General features: G+C 46.9%; 1 protein-coding gene across 1 annotated transcript in view; it reads right to left on the bottom strand.

Annotated features, from left to right (window-relative positions):
- ATP8A2 (ATPase phospholipid transporting 8A2) overlaps positions 1-21,908 on the bottom strand; it is a 438,273-nt gene that overhangs the window by 130,184 nt on the left and 286,181 nt on the right. The window contains exons 29-30 of the mRNA XM_079903371.1: positions 18,776-18,898; positions 16,733-16,811 (exon numbers count right to left, since the gene is read on the bottom strand). Of these exons, the coding sequence (XP_079759497.1) occupies positions 16,733-16,811; positions 18,776-18,898 (202 nt within the window). The remainder of the gene's footprint in view (positions 1-16,732; positions 16,812-18,775; positions 18,899-21,908) is intronic.

The following is a 21,908-nucleotide window of genomic DNA, read 5'->3' as shown; positions in this document are numbered from 1 at the left end:
CAATTTACCCAACTGTTTGTTGAAGAATCTGATTCTTATTAAAGAATCAAGATCCTTTTAGTTTCGCAAACACCATAAGGATCAAGTACCGTCACAGGGAAAATCTGGTAATGGTGGGACCCTGCATCCAGCCACAGGGCAGGCCCTTTCTGCTAATTCTAGATAAGTAAATTTGTGGATAAGGACAGATGAACCCACAAAGTGACATCACGGGCTGCGTTAGGTACTGGCCTAAACCCAGGGATTGCTCCTGGGGACCGTGACAGTCATCCTAGGGTGGCCGCTGACTTCAGAAGGATTAATCTCAAAGCCTAGGGGAGACATGGTGAAGGGAGAATCAGAACTCAGGCAGGACTTCATTAAAAAGGAAGGAAGGAAAACAATGATCAGAAAAGTAAAGAAGAGGCTACGTTAAGCTGGAGAAGGCCACAAGTTGATGTATTAGCAAACAGCTATTCAAAACTGTAAGGGTTTGCATTTTAGTAGCTGGCCCTAAGATTGCTTTAATAATAAAGACAACACTTTTAAAGAAAAGCCTCAATAAAGAAACACTTGAGATTGGACAGGAGACCATTGCTTTGATTCTAACAGAGATGATAGCTGTGAAAGGGGTAACATTAGTCTTTTATTTACAGGACAAATATTTATTTAAAGCCTACTTTAAAGCGGGAAGTGGGGAGACAAGATCCCTGTCTCCGTGGAGCTCCCAGTACAGAGAGGGAGACGAGACAGAAACACACAAAGACGTCGAAGGTATGGAATAGAGACGGACGGGGCTGCTACTCTAGACAGGGAGTCCCGCAAAAACCTCTTTGAGGAGGTAACATCTGAGCAGATCGCAATAGTTCAAGGGAGTGAGTTACGTGAACATCTGGGCTAGAGCGTTCCAGGCAGAGGACTGGCCAACAGTCTGAATACAGACAGCAATGATGAGCTCAAAGACCATCACAAAGGCCAGTCTGGCTGCAGACTCTGGGGAGAGCGCCCAGACAGTAAGAAGGGGCCAATTAACGTAGGTCATAGTGGGGAGCTTGAATTTCTCTGTTAACTACGACAGGAAACCAGAGAGTAAAATGGTATGAGTTACGTTCTTAAGGGAATAGTCCAGCTTTTATGGGAGAACCGATCCTGGACGACCAAGAACAGAATAATAACAGATGCAATTCCAGTTTGGAAATGATTGGAGCAATCCATCCAGGAGGATGATACTGGTGGCATGCAGAGTTGGGTCCAATACGGTAGCCTCGAGCTGCTGTTTACATTTAAATTAATTAAAATACAATAAAAAAATTCAGTTCCGGCTAGGGATTGGGGAGGAGGGGGGAATGAGGCATTACTGCAGCAAGTGTACAGCGTTTCGATTTAGGGTGATGAAAAGATTTTGGAATAGATTATTGGTGAGGGCTGCAAACATTCTGAATGTAATGCCTCTGAATTGTAGACATAAAATGGACCATAGAACGAAAACCAAAAAGCTCGAGGATAAAACACAGGATTAAATCTTTATGGCCTTAGATTTGGCAATGGTCTCTTAGCTTTGGCACCAAAAGCGCCGTGACAAAAGAAACAAGTAGGTCAATTAGACTTCATCAAAATTAGAAACTTTTGTGCTTCAAAGGACACCATCCTGAGAGTGAAAAGACAAAAACCTCCGGAATGGAGAAAATATTTGCAAATATTTATCTGATCAGGAACCTGTATCCGGAATACAAAAACAACTCTTACGGCTCAACGGTAAAAAGACAACACAATTTAAAAGTGGGAAAAGGCTCTGCACAGAAATTTTTCCAAAGAAGAGGTACCGACGTCCAAGTACATGAAGGGATGCTCAACGTCATTAGACATCAAGGAAATTCAAAACCAAAACCCACGAGATATCATTTCACACCTACCAGGGTGGCTATGATAAAAAAGATAGATAGTAACAAGAGGTGGCAGAGGATGCGGTGAAATTAGGACCCTCAGACACTGCTGGTGGGAAAGTAAAATGCTGCAGCCATTGTGTAAAACTGTCAGGCAGTTCCTCAAAAGGTTATGCCTAGGGACTTCCCTGGTGGCACAGTGGTTAAGAATCTGCCTGCCAATGCAGGGGACACGGGTTCGATCCCTGGTCCAGGAAGATCCCACATGCTGCTAAGCAATTAAGCCTGTGCACCACAACTACTGAGCCTACGCTCTAGAGCTCGTGTGCCACAACTACTGAGCCTTCGAGCCACAACTACTGAGCCCACATGCCACAACTACTGAGGTCTGCACCACAACTACTGAGCCTGTGCTTTAGAGCCCGTGAGCCACAACTACTGAGCCCGCGAGCCACAACTACTGAAGCCCACGTGCCTAGAGCCCGTGCTCCGCAACAAGAGAAGACACCACAATGAGAGGCCCGCACACCGCAACGAAGAGTAGCCCCCGCTCGCCGCAACTAGAGAAAGCCCGCGCGCAGCAACAAACACCCAATGCAGCCAAAAATAAGTAAATAAATAAATAAAATTAAAAAGCAAACAAACAACGTTATGCCTAGTTACCATATGACCCAGCCATTCCACTTCTAGGTACACACCCAAGAGAGATAAAATCACGAGCGAAACACACAGAAACTCACACATGAATGTTGATGGCGGCATCATTCACAGCAGTCAGAAGTCCATCAATGGAGGAAACGTGGACTATACATACAGGGGTGTATTACTGAGCCATTCAGAGGAATAAAGTACCGGTACGTGCAACGACATGGGTGAACCTTGAAAAATCTTACGCTAAGTGAAAGACGCCAGTCACAAAAGGTCGTGTATCATATGACTCCACCAGTGTGAACTGTCCACAACAGGCAAATCTGTAGAGACAGCAAGTAGATTAGTGGTTGCAGGAGCTGAGGGTGTTTGGGTGGGAACGGAGAGTGGGTGCTGATAGATATGGAGTTTCTTTTGGGGCTGATGAAAATGCTTGGACGCTGATTAAGGTGAGAGCTGCAAAGCCACGTGGATACATTAAAAACCACAGAACTGTACAGTGTAAATGGGTGTGAGGCAGGCAAGACAGGGCGGGGCCCAAGGACAGCCTCTTCCTGTACAGGCATTAGACGAAAAGCAAAGCCACTTCCTTGTTCTGCACTTAATGAGGCCATGACTCATAGAGGAACAGCAGCTAAAACAGAAACTTTGTAGCACCTGAGCGAGAAACTCCGCAGCACGGAAACCGTGGAGCGCGCGCCACCGCCAGGTAGGAAACAGATAGGCTTTGGGGTGACCTGCTGCAGCTGGTTTCATGCTGACCCTTTGAGATAAACTATAATACTATCAGGATGAAGAGCCCTCACTGGATGGGAGACTGCACAGCCCACGCAGCCCCCTCATTCTTGTGGTCGAGAGGAGGTCCCGGCCAGACACATGCACAGAAGGGGGTCTCAAGTCGTCCTCTGGTAACCCTGGCCGCATTGTAATATCCTTATAAAATCATTAGCATTGTGGTTTTGACCCCCACCCCCCAAATCAGGTGAATTGTATGGTATGTAAATTATATAGCAATAAAGCTGTTATTAAAAACATTCAGTTCCTCAGTCACACATAACCACGTTTCAGATGCTCAGTCGGTAGCCACGTGGCTTGCGGCGACTGTCCCGGAGAGCACGGATGCAGGACATCTCCACCATCACACAAGTTCTGGTGGACACCGCAGGCCAGCGCGTATGTTGGAAGCAGAAGGAAGTGACAACTTCTGGCACGTATTCTGAACAGAGAGATGACAGCATTTGTTTTTGATCTGGGTGGGGGTGAGAGAGAACGGGAAGAATCAACAGAGATTTTGAGGTTTGGGGTCTGAGTAACGAGGTGAACCGTGGTATCATTCACTAGGTCATATTAACGCGGGAACACTGATGAAAAGGGTGGCCCATGAAAACTCGGTACCACGCGATCGATGTCTGAAATTTACAACAGGAAGAAGAGACAGCAGTGAAGCACGTGCTATTAGGAAGAGAGACAGAAGGATATTTGGAAAAATGAGGTGGAGAGAAGGAGCTGGGTTAGTAGAAAAAACTCCCAGTAATGAGGGTTAGAAGACCTTGTTCAGCCCCACTCTCTTGTTCCAGCTTTGGCATGATTTCGTATTTTAACATGTTACGTTCTGGGTCTCAGCGTCCACACCTACAAAATGGGGGTGGTTCTATCAGATACAGACAATGATGACTGAATTATCACCAAGGTTCTTTCAGGTAGAAAATGCTAAGATTCTAAGGTCCATGTTCTTAGCTGCTGAATCAGGGATTCAGTGGTAGAAACCGGAGAGCTTCAGAGCTTCGTCCTGTCCATTTTAGCTCAGGATGGATTTCCTAACCTCAGTCTCCTCCTATGTGTTCATGAATGAAGAAAAGACCCTTTCATTGAGAAAAGCAGTGATCTGAGGGCCCTGAAGTTCTACCTACACGAAGCCCTGACAGAGTCTGGAGAAAACTCTGGTCAGATGAAAGAGTTAGAAGGGCTAGGAGACGAAGCTGAAAACCAACGTTTACAATCATGGCTTGACAACTTGTGAATTTCCTTTTGATAGTAATATTTCAAATGCTGGTTGATTCATGTACTAAAAGAAATTAAATATACAAAGCATGTGTCTAAATATGGAGGGCTTAGAATGTGTTTCATATTTTAAGGATATACAAATAGTGAACAAAAAACTGTTAGACATTGTTAATTCTACATGGAAAATAGGTAACATATGTTACTAAGTATAAGACAGGCTCTGTTCTAAGCACTTTACCTACGTGAGTAAGTACTTCTTGAATGCTCTGACAATGCTATGAAAGGGTATTATGGCCTGCATATTTCAGATGAGGCAACTGGGGCAGCAAAGAGAAGCTAAATGACATGCAAGGTCACACGCTTAGTGAGAAACTGTAAGCTTTGTAATACAAGATTGTTTTCATTAACTGAGTTAGAAAAATGGACCCCAAAGAAGAAAAGAAGACAACTTCAAGGGGAAAAATAGACTAAGAACTCTTTTGAAATACCAACACCTAACAGGGAGGAACTTTCTAGCAGAGAAATAGGTGGAAAGAAAATGAGATTCACACGGCAGAGATTCTGTACAACCCAGGGCACAAGTGCGGGAAGCAGCGGTAGCCCCTTGAGATCTGGCCTTTTAGTTTGAGTTCATTAGTCCGGAGCTGCGCATCTCAGCACTGCTGACATTTTTCTAGGTAATTCTTAGTTGCGGGGCTGGGGGGCGGCACCGTCCTGTGATTACAGAGTGTCTGGCAGCACCCCTGGCCTCTCCCCACTAGATGCCAGTTGTGACAACCAAAAACGCCTCCAGACAATGCCAGTGTCTCCTGGGGGAAAAATTCCCCGGATTGAGAATCACAGCATTAGAGGAAAGAAAACAGAGGAGCTGGAATAAGTAGAGAGAATATACCCCAAAGTAAGAGTGGCTAATGAGGGGCTTCCCTGGTGGCGCAGTGGTTAAGAACCCGCCCGCCGATGCAGGGGACACAGGCTCGAGCCCTGGTCCGGGAAGATCCCACATGCCGCGGAGCAACGAAGCCCGCACGCCACAACTACTGAGCTTGCGCTCTAGAGCCCGCAAACCACAACTACTGAGCCCGTGTGCCACAACTACTGAGCCTGTGCTCTAGAGCCTGCAAGCCACAACTACTGAGCCCGTGTGCCACAACTACTGAAGCCCATGCGCCTAGAGCCGGTGCTCCGCAACAAGAGAAGCCACCGCAATGAGAAACCCGCGCACCGCAACGAAGAGTAGCCCCCGCTCGCCACAACTAGAGAAAGCCCGCGCGCAGCAACAAGGACCCTATGCAGACAAAAATAAATAAATGAATAAATTTATTTAAAAAAAAAAAGAGTGACTAATGAAGGGAACCCCCTCCTCTGTGGTCAGGCCGAGGGGGAGAGTGTGGTGGGACCTCACAACTCACACCATCAGCAGAGAAACAGGGTGAGGCCTTGGTACAAAGGGATGCGACTGCCGTCGCTCGATGGCCTTTCAAGTGGGTAAACCCTGTGATTACCTCTGGGACTGAGAGCTCACTGGTGAAGAGAACATCTCCGTGGAGACACTTAAGACCACGGACCACCATGCTGGCAATTCGGCGTGAACAGAAGGAACAGACAGTGAAACCCAGGGACATCTTCCAACCGCAGCTTCTAGAATTTTATAATGCATGAACTTCTACCTTGCCATGACAGTAAAGTGCTACTGGCATTACATACTATGTCTGCACTTGAACCAATCGGAATGCACCTCAGATAACGTTTAGTGAAGCAGGATCACCCTACTGTTGCAGCTCATCATTTTGGAAGGATAACTCAACACTGCGTTTTAGCTTTCTGCTTAGGAAAGAGCATCTCCTATCCCAATCGAAACTAATACCACCTGGGAATAATTTATTCCTTGGAGGAGAAACTCCCAAACTAACTTGAGATTCTGGGACACCTCAAGAGCCTCGGAAAAGATAGCATCCACTAAACAAGTCACAAGTCATTGCTTTGCCCACCCTGTTGGGGAAATTCCCACGGAATACAGTCTTCTCTTAAAGGTTATACTTCAACTGTTTTAGAGGCAAATACCTGCGGGCATCATTCCTTGTTAAGATTTGCCAATAACCTCCTCCTGAAGAAAAGATCTGAAGTCCTAAACAATCATTGGCAGAGGAACGCATTAATAAGATACAGCTTGGCTGATAATTCCAGGCTGGAAAAGCCCGTTTGGACTGTCGAGTTTATTCCTGAAGCATGTTGCTGACAAATTACTTCTTCCCACTTTGTTTAATCTTAACAGTACTGTTAGGATTCCACCACTCCACTCAGGAAAACAACTTTCCTGTGGTTTAGCCGCTTTCATTTTAGTTGGATATTTAAAATCTCAAGTGATTTTTTTTTTTTGATAGGAGAAAAAGAACCCCCAAGCCAAGATGAGAAATTGGGTCCCCAAGCCAGCCTTCAGAACAACACTTATCCACCATCTATGTAAACGATAGGAAGATTACTGCAGACAAAGCAGCATGGGGTGGTACAGAGGGATGTTTGGGAGGAAGGGGGCAGAGAGGGGGAAAGGACAGTTCAGGCACAAAAGGACGCACGGCCCGCCTAGACGCACGGAGGTGGACTCCTGCCCTGCTGGAGTAGAACCTTGAGATGCACGGGGCGGGGCGGGGTGTGGGATAGGAGCGCTACAGTGGCCAGAATGGTGAGGTCAGCACGGGCCAGACCACACCAGGTTCTAAGAAAGGTCCCTGTAAAAGAGATCCACCAAACGTGCAGGTGGAGACAGGTGATCTCACCAGACCTTTGTTAACCGGCAGGATGCTGAGCATTTCCCAACGGAAACCTCGCGCTAGCGCACGAAGGCTCAGCAGAGCTAAGGCACAGGGAAGGAGAATCCGGCTGCCCGTTGCGTCGGCACCGCCGGCGTTTCACTGAACCGTGTGAGATCAGCCAGGCCTTGGCAGGCGGAGGATCACATCCACCCAGGTGAGAGCTGAAACGTTGCCGGACCACAAGTCCAGGGAAGGAGTTCCACAGAGTAAAGAACCTGAACGAGCGAGAAGGTTTCCCAACTGCTTTGTCGGATAAAGGACTGAGTCACATTTAGAATGACCAGCTGTGGCCACGTGTGGTGTAAAACCTAATATGAGGATGGTGCCGACCATATACATCGAAAGTATTATTACAAAATACCAGAGCTAGAAGCCTCATCCTGAGAGCCAGTCATTCTCTTAGAAGCCGATACAATGCCTTGGCTTCAGGACCCTCAGACCCAGCCTGTTCGTCCAGACTTACATTATTTGCAAAATCTGGTTGGATCCAGGGACTGACATGATGTAGGTTTAGCCAAATGAGGTTTAGAAACGCAGACACTAAAACAGACTGTTGTGAACAGTGGGGACAAACCCACACGAACCCTCGCGTGAGTAGTGATGACCCCAAACGCTGCATGCAAAAAGCTCTCTGAAAATATCTGTTGGAAAACTCACGGTTTGTAACAAAAGTATGTCTCGTTTTCTAAACAGAATGATAAAGGAACTTACCTCAGATGCTTCCAGAGGGCTAGGCTGATGACATCTTATAAGGATGCCATTTCAATTAAATGCTCATTAAACACATTACATCATGGCCCAGCTAAACCACAAAAATGTATTCAGAAAGGGCTCTGACAAAAAGCAAAATCTGAAACTAAGTTATAGCATAGTGCTGTGCAGCCAGAGAGGACAGGGTTTAATAATCAGGAAAACAGATGGGGTGAACGTATGTGTGTGTTTTTAGTGCAGTAAAAATCGTGGAGTGCCTGGATTCCAAATCACAGGTAGGGCTTCCCTGGTGGCGCAGTGGTTAAGAATCCGCCTGCCAAGGCAGGGGCCAGGGGTTTGAGCCCTGGGCCGGGAAGATCCCACATGCTGCGGAGCAAGTAAGCCCATGCGCCACAACTACTGAGCCCACGCACCACAACTACCGAAGCCCGTGCGCCTAGAGCCCGCGCTGCGCAACAAGAGAAGCCACCGCAATGAGAAGCCCGCGCACCGCAACGAAGAGTAGCCCCCGCTCACGGCAACCAGAGGAAAGCCCACGGGCAGCAACAAAGACCCAACACAGCCAAAAATTTTAAAAAATTAAAAAAATAAAAAACTTTATGTTAAAAAAAAAAAAATCACAGGTATCTCACGCACATAGGACTCCGTCAGAAGAATTAGGGGAGGTGGCGCCATCCCCTCCACGTCAGGACACCTGCCAAGAATCCTGGCTGCAGAGCAGATACCAAGTGCCTCCTGTTTCCCTTCTCCCACCCTTTTTGCTTCTAGAAGCTTCAGCAGCACTCGTTCAGAGCAGGCCTGATTCCAGCATATTAATCAGGCTCTCCATTCCCCCCGTCTCACCCTTGGGGCCTCTTCAGACTCCAGAGGCTCAGAGGAGGTATGATGCCAACCAGCTACTATTAGATGAATATCAAGAGTGAAAACGTCGTCCAAGTTTCAAGTAGCTAATTTCCAAATAAGCTTAGACTTAATCCCGCTCCAATGTCTGTACTGTCTGTACTACAACTGAAACAATTCTTTCTGCTTCCAACGCTATGTATTCACAAAGAGAAACGTTATTTTTTCCTTTCTTGGTAAAGAGCGGTATAAGCTATTGGAAAGAGTTTCTAAAAGGTAGAGTTTATACAAGTGTTAGTGATTATAATTACATTCATAACCAGCACTGGGTTAAGTTCCTGGTTATATAAGCCTTTTGCTGGATTTTCCCCTCTTTACTGACATTTCTGCTGGATAAAGTTAAGGGTATGAAACTCAGATTTCAATCTCCTTTTTCACTCTTGTTTACTAAAAATAGACTTGAAAAAGGAAGTAAAAATGATGGAAAGTGCACTCGATCACCTGCCAATGTCAAACAGCCACCTCGTAGGCACGGACTCTTTTTTTTATTCCCGGGAGCATAGTCTAACGACATTCCGCAGCTCTTCGTACCTAGGTGGGGCCCCAGGACTAGCTCTTGCCAATCAGACGTGAGCAGAAGTGATGGATCGCTTCCTGCCAGAGGAGGTTGAGAGCAAGCAGTCCTTCTCCTGCTCTCTCCCATCCCCACGCGAAGGCTGAGGGTGAACTCAGGGGCCCCGCACAGATGGAGCGCCACTGTATTGAGAATAACTAGGGCTTGTTTCAATCAGGTGTCGAAAGACACACAGACGTGGACGTGACGATCGTGAAGGAAGGAGTTTATACTCACGGATCCCTAGAAACAGGACGCATGGGGTGTCAGGCAGGGCCAAGGGAAAGCACCAGGGTCAGTCAGGAGGCAGGAGGGGAGAGCATGGCCCAGAGCCTCTAGTGGGGTTTTCACGGGACAAAATGGACTGAAGCAGGGTAGGTACACTGTTTAAGCTCAGGATTGGATAGTGTGAATTATTTCAACAGTCTCTGGGTTTTAGGTCAATCCCTAGTTATGTGGTACCTGGCCCGGGGGTGATTTAGGGCAGGGGATATTGGCCTGGTGTGAGAGAGTGAGGTACAGAGATGGCTGGGGGTGTGGGAGGCGGAATGGTTGGCTGGGAAGCAAAGGCGTGCTTGTGGGACAGTTGTTTGCTCTCCCTAGGAATTAGCCAACCCTGGGAGCACAGTCTCTCCAGGATCATGGGCCCAACTATCAGGGCATCACAAATGCAGAAAATAAGAACATACAGTCAACACACCCATGTACAATGCACTTCTCCGTTTGATCGGTACACGAGGCAGAACTAAGCCTTTACCGGACTACGGCCCTGATATTTGGGGGCTGCTTGTTGTAGCAGCTATTCCCACCTTAATACACCTCGATTCAACTTCCCCATAGAAGCTACGTGGGTGAAATCTGGGAACTCTGACTCACGCTTCTTACAGCATTACATCAAACCCAACTGTTTAAAATATATGTAGCTCAGAGTTTATTAAGAGAGACACTGAAACGTAAGAGACATTTGAGTGCATGAAAGCCACGGCCCTTCTGCCCCATTCTGGGTTTCCAAACAACAGTGCTGTAGGCACATGAGGCGGACTTGACGTTACTAGTTCACCGTGTTTAAGGGTAACCGGAACAGAAGAAGACATTCTGAATTTGGAAACTGGGTTTTGAATGTACTCCAGTGACCGGGTTAGCAACTAGTGATTTAGATTTCTACGCTAGCTATAGTTTCATTTGTATAATTCCAAGAAGCTTCTAGAGTGTTCTGTCCTTCTCGTTTTTAGAGAGCAAGTCCCATTCACTTCATGTATACACTTCAGGATTCTGTGACTGTTCATACTACCCTGTCCTCTCAGTGGCTTTCCCAGATGCAGAGGCCACGTGGAGTTACTACTCCCCTCTTCTGTCCCACTTAGCATTGAATGCGCGTCCCTGGATCGCCTTCATTTACCTTATATCTTACAATGGGTATACAGTATGGTCACTGACTTTGCAACGGGAAGAAAACACCAGCTCTTGTTTCCCGTACCTTCCTTTAAAATGCTTTAAAATATAGTATTTTACGGGTAAGTTTTGTGACAGAAGAGCAGATTCTCCTACAACCAGGCAGACTAGGGAAGCACTCATGGATACAACATCAGATCCTTCCAGTTCTACCTCCTAAGCCGCCCTCAGGTCCATCCTCTTCTCCGACACGGTCACGACACAAGACCACACGACAGCCAACCAGCCGGACGCCGACAATCACCCCGGCCGGTGTGGTCCCACCAAAGTTCATCAGATACGTGGTTCTCTGCTTATAACCCATCAATGGCTCCCAGTAAACTCACACTACAAAAGGCTCCCTTGTCCCGACAGGCTGGAAATGGTCTGACTCCTTGGTCTCCATCCTTTATCGTCCCTTGCTCCCCAATCCTCCAGCCACAGGGGTCTTCTCTGACTAGGAGTCACACCCTCTCACCCCATGCTCTTTCCCGTAACCTGAAACCCCTCCCCCCTCCTCTTTTCCGAGCTTGTTCCTGCTCATCCTTCAACTATGCTGTCACATCCTCTGGGGGGCAATCCTTAAAGCTGGAACCAGGTTAGTGGTCCTTGGTATGCACTCCATTTGACCTTGGCTGTCCTCTCGCTACACTTTTTGTTCAGTCCTGCCTTGTCCAGTGTAAGCTCCCCGAGGGCAGGGAACTTGCCTGTTATGTGCACTACCATCTACCAATACTGACCTGCACAGAGGACACACTCACTTATCTTTTCTTTTTCAATGAATGAGTCATTGATTTTAAGAAGTTGCAATCTCGGGGAACAACGGCAGTCATGCCCCAACTCAGCTGAACGTGAAACTGACATGCTATAAAATAACCAAGTTTACAGTAATAGGCGTAGGTCATAAATAATTCAAGCTTAAATGACCCAATAATGGCACAGGCAGAGAGAAGTACCCTACATCTCATTTTATGCATGTGCACTATTATTTCAGTTTATAAAACATGCCTCGTCTTACAATAGCACATTTCCTAAAAAGTATAAAATAGCCTTCTCCAAGAATGTTCAGGGACCCTGTTGCTTAATTAGTGCCAATAATTACCCACATGGTATTGCAAAGTATCCACAGGGTATTTCTTCTTCTAGAAAGAGGAGGGAATGGTTTCCAGAGTGTGCACTGTGAGGAGTCAAGAACAATTTTTTTTTCGGGAATTTTTCTCTGCTGGTAAGTATATTCCCATCACCTCCCTCTTAAATTTCATCAAGAAAAATCTGAAAATTTCCTTTTTTTAAATCAAAACGGATTTTACGTCCTTTTGCCAATAACCACATTCCACTTCAAGGAGGGTTGCTCAAACATGCAGACTGGATACACCCATGGAAAGCCCGAGTGTGGCCTGACACCGAGGTCTGGATGAATTTCGGTCCCTGCAAAGGTGATGTCTCTGGTTTTAACCTAAAATCATGTTTCAGATCAAAGGGTGGGAGCTACAGGCCAGCCGTGGCCGTGAGCGTAAGGTTGTGATGGTTGGAAGAAATCTGATTTACGGAATTGCTGGAGTGGAAAAATGTATTTGGAAGCTTGAAATGAATCGTCACCAACTCCACCAGCCAAGGAACGCTTTGAAAATTCTATCCAAAACCACGCAAAAATAAGCAAGGCAAAATTCTTGGAAGCTTCCTAAGGAATGAACAACAGGCTCACACCTTCTTAGAAACGTTTCTTCCCAACCATGATGCTGGGAAGTGACCAGCACTGCATGTACCTAAGCCTGTCTCCATGGAGACCGGAGAGAATCTCCCGGGAAAATCCACCATCTTCGCGACACAGTCCACAGAGCATGAAACAATGGAACAAAGCTACTCTGCAGACCTCAGCCCCTGGTCGAGCAAAGCCCCTCAGGTCTCAGAGTGTGGCACGTGTCTGATGGACAATTTCCAGCGGGACTTGACGCTGGAGTGGGGCCCAAAGGCACTGTTCTGTGAGATCAGGGTCCCCATACTCCGAAAGTGCCCCAGTTTGTCTCAAACTGCTGTCACGCTTCTTTGGGAGAAGGGTGACTGCATCCTTCTAAGGGGCGATTCAAAGTGTAACAGGAGTGCATTTATGCTGAGGACAATCAGCACGTAAGTAATCGGATCAGCTGCCATATCCCGGCTCTCCTCAAACTTGCAAGCTTCCTTGATTTTCACCTCTGACTTCCGTCTGCCCCCCCCCCCCCCCCCGAAGAAACAAACACACAAAACCCACGCTCTTGCCAGACCTTATGTATTTCTCCACACGGCTGTCTTATCTTCCTCAGAGGCAAGTCCCATGGTGTAACTCTCCTACCTTAAACCCTTCACTAAAAAAAGTCCCCATGTGGGTTTCGGTGATCTGACTGTCACCTAACACCCAGAATGCTACAGCGACTAGGGACGCTGCTGCAGACCCAGAGGGGATGCTGGAAATGTGTGCAGACGTGTTCTGATTCACAGTTGCACAAGGATAGGGAGAAGGGTGACGGTGGGCGGGTTCACCGACCAGGGCCAGGGATGCTCAGTGTCTGGAAACGCCCACCAGAGGCTGGACGAGGTCCCGAGTCCCACCCTCCGACCCCCACCCCATTGGGAGCCACTGCCCACGGGCTCTCCCAGCTCCTCGGCAGCACCAGCCCTGTGTGCTCGTGGTCCCAGCCGGGAATGCTTCTTCACCCCGCCTTTACCCATACCTCCCGGCCCTACTGGATCATCCCCTATTCATCTTTTAAGAACTCAAGTGTCACTTCCTTGGAGAAGATGCTTCCTTGACCCGCTAGACTAGGCTGTGTCCCGGTATTACAAGCTCCCCCTGCAGCCTGTAGGACGCAGCACACTGGCCATGAAGCAATTATGTGTGTGATTCCTGATGGCCAGCTCTGACCTTATGGAAGCCCCCGGAGACCAAGACATGCTCTTATGTCCACCGCACCCTCGGCGCCTGGCACGTCATAGGTCTGCAGTAATTTTGCTGATCAAGTTCTTCTCTAAACATGCTCCCTCCTCTCTAAACACATTCCCAGTCCCTGGGTCTGACCCTCCTTGGGCTCCCCTGGATCAGGAAACCTAACTAGGATTCTTGCCACCAGCTCGCCTCCTACCATTCACCTTAACGAGATACGATGGATTCATTTTCCCCAAATTGCTCTGATCACAATACTTGCCTTGATCTAAACTCTACTGACTGTTCACTGCCTCCAAAGCAAGTCCCGATTTCTCAACATCGCATTCCAAGCCCTCGGCAATCCGGCTTTCACCTGCCTTCTCCCACTTTGCCCTGCCTTCCACCCCGGAAGGGATGACCTTCTCAAGCTCTCCACATCTGTCTAGAACCGCTCTCCTTCGTTTGCCTCTTCCTCTAACCCTGCACATCTCCCTTTGCCTGGACTTTCAGGCTAAGGCTACACATCATCTCCTCGAACGAGCCATGAATCATCCCACCTGGAAGGCGTCTCTCTCAGCCCTCTACAGTCCGAGAGCACTTTACCTGTATTTTACTTGAGAATGATTTTCCGCCTTGCGAGAGAACTACCCGCTAACTCACCAGACGGCAAACTCCTTGAAGGGTGAGACCCGCATTGACTCATTTACCCACCACCCTCAGAATCTACCACAGTGTCTCAGACATAAGGACCACATGAATGAACAGCGCTAAGGAACAATAATCATTTCGCTGTCTATTAATGGTGAGAATTTAGAAATTCATCCTAACATAGTCATTCCATTGGTTAGAGGACATCAGCTAGTGACCAAGAACACCAACTGGCTTCAGGTTGTTCTTTGCTAAATACGCTTAATGTTTGCTATTTATTTCACCTTCAACAGTTTCCCTCAAAAGGTTACTGTTGGGCTTCCCTGGTGGCGCAGTGGTTGAGAGTCCGCCTGCCGATGCAGGGGACACGGGTTCGTGCCCCGGTCCGGGAGGATCCCACACGCCGCGGAGCGGCTGGGCCCGTGAGCCATGGCCGCTGAGCCTGTGCTCCGCAACGGGAGAGGCCACGGCAGTGAGAGGCCCGCGTACCGCAAAAAAAAAAAAAAAAAAAAAAGAAGGTTACTGTTTACAACACAACCAAAAGAAAACCTCTGTGCTGAAGGCATATGATGAAATAGTGATGGTGATGATGATTTTAAAGATGGGGAAAAAAATCATTCTTTCGGCTGCTTGGCCAATTGCTAATCTGAGGGAAGCAGGTAAGGGTGATAGAAACCGACTTGAAATTCACCTGGTGATATCTCTTAGGTAAATTAGTAACCGTTTGGAGTCTATCCCCTTTCAAATACAGACCATGTTAGGAGAACGAATGGATTTACAGGATGGGATCTAGGTGAACAATAATGACCCCAACATAAACTACAAACCACAACCTCAAAGCACATATTCATGACTCGGGATCAGAAACCATCGTCTTTGCTGAAAACAGGCCCTGCTCGCTCCTTCTGAAGCAGGCAAGTGAATGACCATCGCGCCAAACCTCTGTGAGTCCAAAGGCAAGCACCGCACGTTTAGGGACAAAGTCCATGCCGAGATAAGAGGGTGGGGGGCCTGTCTCTTCCTAAGGACGAAAGGTTGGGCTCCTGGCCGAGAGAACACCTGCCAAACCTGTTCTTGTGCTCACGAGACACACAAGACACACCACCTCCCAGCCCCAGCCCAGCCTGATACAATGACAGCTGCTTTATCACCAAACTGTCAGAGCTTCTAAAAGAACCACAGTCAACACTCTTATCTTTGTGAGCCCTTACTCACAAAACCATTTCAAAAGAAATTAAATCTACTATTAGTGAAGATGAATCACAGGAAAGCTTTATCATTCGAAGAGAACGATTCCACTAGAATGCCCCTTTGGGGGTGGGGCCGGAAGCAGAAAACTGTATTTTCTGATTTAGAGACTTAGGGACCCTTGAAGGAAAAGGGCATCGGATGAAACTGAGAGAAAAGGTCACAGGGTATATAACACACTTGTTGGGCATGCATTTGACAGGTTAAAGCACATCAGTAAGGATGAATCATGTCCATCTGAAACACAGAAAAACACTGACAGAAACAAAGAAGCTTGGAAACTTCCTATTTGTTGGTTCTCTATACAATGAAAGGCCTTGTCTAGTCAACATTTGGAGTGATTTTCCCCAGGGGTATTATTATGATTTGAGGGGTAAAAAGTAGCATTCTTGTGACACATTTTCACTTTTTGAGACTAAAAGGTATGCCTCTTTAAGAGGTCACATTGTGGATGTATTAAGAAGTATGAACAAATACACCCCTCCTTCAGCTTAGGGAAGACTGAAACCAACAGGGAGAATCAGTCCTCCAGCAAGCTTTAAACGTTTGCTTGAAAAGCGTACGTCAAGGAAAGGAGACTTTCGGAAAACTGGGCATAAGATAAAACTCTCACGAGATTTGAGTTATTTGGCATAGAGGTACGTCAGGCTTGGAAAACGAAAGCCCAAGTACTTAACAGAAAATTTCAAATTGGTGCACAAGAGGCATCGATGTTTCATTATAAGACAGTGCTTTTCTTCAAGATCCTTGACTCAAATGGTTATTAAAAATAAAGTTTAGAATTCCTAGTATTCAAACTCTCCAGGCAACTGGAAAGAAAATGGGTTCTCCGAGCCAGAATGGGTGAAACCTACAAGCTAGTAATAAGCCCATCAGATGTTTCCTATGTTTTTCTTTTGAAATTTGTTCCTGTGATCTCTGGGTCTGCAGAACTGGGGAAGAAAATTGTGAACAACTGGCGCTGAGGGGCTGCAAAGCTACCTGCTGAGAGTTGGATCTCGAAGCCATTACCTACCGTGCTCCAGCGCTTTCATGGGAAACCAGAAGAGGATGAGGGAGTGGACCAAGGCGTTGATGCAGTGACCCCAGAAAACCTAAGGGAAAACAAACCAGGGGAGTCAGGAGCTGCCCACACTCTTGACCTCTGTGTAGCTCAACAAGCCCCTCATTGTCAGGGATGCTGGCTGCGATGCCCAGCTCCAGAAGGCGAAAAAAAAACCAATTTTTTACATACAGATGACTGGGCTATCTCCAGATAATATTACTCTAGTACAAAGACCTAAAGAGATATTCCCGTATAAACAGGACAACATACAATCTACCCACATCCAAAAAATAAATGACGATGCATTTCCTTTAGAACGGAAAGAAAGACCACATTTTATAGTCATCCAGAGAAAGGGTATTGGGTCAAACTGTTAATGAAGAGACGGAAACCATACTTCTGAAAGCATGAGAAACATTTAAGATGTAAATTCCTACACAGCTCGCTCGCTCTTTCGTTTCACCCCTTAAAATCCCTCCCATACAGTTTTTCAGTTTTTAGGATTTAGATGAATATCATACACGTTTAAAAATTCTCTTTAACACCTGAAAGGTCAAACAAAAGAACACGAAGTTTAGTTTCTTCTAACTTATAGTTTCATAAATGCATGTCACTCATCTTTTTAACTGTGAGATGACAGAATTACTAAAGCCAGATTGAATTGATTTAAAAATCTACAAATTGTTCTGGGAATTGTCATATATATATAGTTGGATCTTAAGTAGTGATGGGACAACAGAAAATAATGAGAAAATGTAAGACAGTGGGATTTTCCTATTTTAAATGCTCATTTTTTTCCTATCTTCTCCCTGCTCTCTGTATGCCCCCTGTCCCCCCGCCCCCAGATCTTCAAAATGCTTGCAGGTCCGTCTCCGAGCATCCTCAGCTCGGCTCCCTTTCCAGTGGGTCCCCTCCCTACCTCTCTCCTTACGTGGCCTTTGAATTCAAACTCTGTTGTAACGATTTACATAAACAATGTGGAATAAACAGGCCATATTTCCCATTGACAGAGCCATGGTGAACAAGGACCGATATAATTAGTCAGCCCCGTCTCCTTGTGCATGGAACACACTAGAACCAGCAGTATCCCCTTGTGTTTTTCCACATGTGGACACGCCTGTTACACTTTCCCACACAGGAGGCAGCCCTGAAGGAAGACAAGCACGACACCTGGCTCAAAACGAAGCCTTCAGAGACTGCTCTCTACCGAGGACGCCCATGGCATCCTCCCTAAAGCCTTGGTTGGTGTCCACGCAGGCTAATCACACACACAACCGGCACGTGGTGTCTTAACTGAGCTGGGCATCGAGCCTCTGTTCCAGCCTCCAACTCCCCTCCTGCACAAACACCGGAGACGGAAACACGGCGATGCAGGCATGTGGGCATCTTTGCCTCCCAGCCCAGCCGGGTACCTACTTCCCCTCCCAGCCGGGGGCCCTCACCTCTGCCCTCCTAGCTGTGGCTGGCGGGTCAGTGACACACCAGACTCCTTAGCCGCTCCTGATGGCGGGACCCCTGTAACACCTAAGCCAGGCTCATCTCAGGACTGCCTACTCCACGTCTGTCTAGATGTTTTCTCTTTCCTGATCCACCAGACTGAAAACAATACCCACGCCTGACTCGATTCCTGTGTTCACCTCTGGCCAACTTTCCTCACTGGCTAAAGGGACATCTTCCTGTCCCTGAGAACCAGGCAGTGACGGAGGGAGGGCCGTGCCAGGCGACAGGGCTCTATGGGGTGGGGGACGATTGGATCCTACAGGTCCTGGGGCGTGCGGGCCGCTGGCCACATGGTCATGGGGGGCCCACACAGGGAAGAGGAAGGCGTTACTGAACAGGAAGGGACGGACGCTTCCTTCCCGATGTGGCAGCTCGAATTCACCGTGCTTGAGATACCGGGAGAGACCCGGGGCCTCACCTCCCTTCAGACGCCCCCTCTGAGCAGGTACCAGCGCTGAGGGACAGGACACAGCACCTGTGCCTTCCGAGGGGCCCTGCGCATGCGTGGCTTACCTTGGTGTTGAAGCCCTCGGCGTTCTGGGTGATCTTGTAGAGTTGCGGGAACCTCAGCATGCTCTCCTGGCTACATGACCTCTCGAAGATGCCCAGAGTGAAGGGGGGCAGCGCCGTGAAAATCTGCGTAGACAAGAGTGCGCCATCACCAGAGGCCCTTCCTTCCCACGGTTCCGGTGGTTCAGGTCTACGCGATGATGACTTAGCTCTCGACTGAGTCCCAACCTGAGGTTCAGTGATTCACGACTCCCCGGACACCCTCCCAACAAACGAACGAAAGACCATTTTAAACTGTTGCCTAATCAGCATCAAATGAATATAATGAACGCTAAAAACGATATCCTAAGTATCTGATTAGCCAAGAAGTCTGTTCCAGGAACAATTGCCCTCCTCTGTAGACGAGCTGTGACTTAGAATCCTACCGTGGTGAGCTCTGTGCAGCGTGGCAGTGTTTTCCTCTGAGTGCTGGGGTGCAGCTTTCCATGCTGATTTCACACTCACATTTCAGGAAGCACTACGTACTTCACCCACTCATTCATTCGATGGACTTTAAAGGGGAATGCATGATGGGCCAGGTATTGTGATAATCCCCAGGGAAAGAGAGATTTAGAAGCAGAAGGAGGAAGAGGCAAGGAAGCAGGTCCCTGACTGCTAGGAACTCCGTCTGCTGCAGAGCTGGGGACTGGGCAGCTGGCAACAGGCATAGAACAAACTTAAAACACAGCACTCTGCAAAATCACTCCTGGGGGAGAGGAGAGGGGGAGTCAAGGAAGGATGCTTGGAGTAAACAGCTTCTGCCCTGTAAGGTACTGGACCTGCAGGATTTGGTGGGAGGGATGCAGAGGGAAGCACCCCCATGAAAGGAGCACCCGTCACAAAGCTCTGAGGCACAAACACGGATAGCACGTTTGTGGGGAAGCTTAGGACCCCTGCATTGGCAGGCGGATTCTTAACCACCGCACCACCAGGGAAGTCCCTTGGACGGTGCTTCCTAAGACTGTTACCTTCACCTGTCCTCTATAGCGTGTGACATAGCTGAAGAAGAGGGTTGGTACAAGCACGTCATCCAGCCCAGGCGGTGCGGCAGACCCGAGGACCACCTTCTCCTCGGGTGTGTGCACGGGTCGCTCCCTACTCTGCATCAGCATCAAGCAAATCTGGACCCACGAGCCCAGCGAGCTCTCAGGGCCGTGGGAACTGGATGTGCGTCTCTACGAGAGTTCTGATTGCATGCCAGTTCCCGGGAGCCTGAACATCCGACCAGAGGAGTCAGCCTTTTCCAAGTCTGTTGGGATAGAGCAACTAGAGCTGCGGTGGGGTGTGGCCCATAAAACTCACCAGCAGCTCCATCTTCACCCGGGAGCGTAGAGGAAAACAGCCCTGGGCTGTCAATGTTCTACAGATTTCAGGGAGAACAAGATCCAGAGCGGTGGCATTCACATCTCACAATAACAAACGCTAGAGCAGAGCACCCCACAGCATCTCAAAAGCTCTGCACACTCAGTATATAAACTCGTCCTCACTGTTTGGTTAAAGAAGCTATCTGCGTACTCTTTACACAGCCAGCTTTATTTTTTCTTTTCCTTTTTTCACTTACTTCCTCCTTCCTCCCACTTCAAATCCTCTCCCCCATCACATCCCCAGGCTAACAACCACCCAGCTTGTAGCATACCCCTTCCCCCTCTACACACACACTGCTCGGGATCATTATTTGTTTTACAGAAACAAGACATCAAACACATTTTCTTCATCTTATTTTTCTCATTAAACAGTACACCACGGGAAGTCCCCAAGTACCCTGGGTTTGACCCCGAAGCAGCCTTTTTCAGGCTCACATAATATTTCACAGTGTGGATGGATCATAGTTTTTCAACCATCGCCTATGGACAGGCATTCATGTTATTTCTAGTTCTTCACTGCCACAAACATCACGTAATAAACACCTAGAACACACTGTAACATCTATCCTTTATCTCTTATTTCTATGCGAAAGGTTCCCAAAAGCAAGTCTGTAAGGGTAAAAAAATCCATGTATTTTAAACTTTAGAGGATGCTCCTTGCTGCTTTCAGAAAAGGTTCCCATTGTTTATCTCTCCCTTCAGAAAGGACAACAATCTTCTCCCTGCTTCCCTGTCAGCAATGCTTGTTATATTCTATTTAATACTCTCCAGCTTGAAAAATTAGTATCCACCTAAGGTTTGACTCTTACTTTGAAAAAATGTTCATTTCCCTGGACCACCAACTTTAGCGCTAAGTTCCCTGACTTATTTGTCCAGTTCTCTGTCAGTACCACATTGACGTGGTTATGGAAGCTTTATAGTATAGTCAGATGTTCAGATAAGTCTACCTTTCTGATTGGTCTTTTTTTTTTTTTTCTGATTGGTCTTTTTTGAACATGCTTTGCATATTTATTCTTAGATGCCTGTTAATTCCATTCATACCTTAATATCATTTTACGCAATTCCCTTCTCTCCCCACCCCCGAAACAATCATCCGCTGGGATTCTATATGGAATCACATAAATTTATATACTAATTTTGGAAGGGTTGATACTAAGTTTTTTATGATACTAAAAAGGAAATCGTATGACTATTTCCTTTTTAGTATTTCCATACAAGGAAATAGTATGACTTTCCATTTGGTTAAATCTTGTTGCATATACTTAGGTAAGATTTGGGGTGTTTTTCATGGAAGTACTATAAAAATTGTTCCTGTGAAATGTATAATTCTAATTGCTATTTTGAAAGGAATTACTATTCTCCTTGCATTTCTAAGCGCTCATTGTTAGAATCAAAAAAAAAAAAAAAGCTAGTGATTGCCAGGACAGAAAACAACTATGGGTTTTTATATATTTATTATGAATCTGGCCACCTTATCAAATTTTCTTATAATCCTAGTATTTCTTTACTGGTATGTTTTGGGTTTTTTAGATGTACAGTCATATATGAACATATTTAACGTGGCCATTTTTGGTGCATATATTTGTATAAGCACAGAAATATTTTACTTTTTCCTAGTATTTGTAATAGTTATTTAATTGTCTTGGTAGTTGCTGAAAATTCCAAAACAATGCTGAATTATATAGTGATGGCAGGAATCCCTGACTAATTTCTTATTTAAAATGAAATCATTT

This window comes from Stenella coeruleoalba, assembly GCF_951394435.1.
Source record: "Stenella coeruleoalba genome assembly, chromosome: 18".
NCBI classification, from domain to species: domain Eukaryota; kingdom Metazoa; phylum Chordata; class Mammalia; order Artiodactyla; family Delphinidae; genus Stenella; species Stenella coeruleoalba.
Note: the sequence above shows the minus strand (reverse complement) of the source record. Positions and strands in the feature narration are given on the sequence as shown.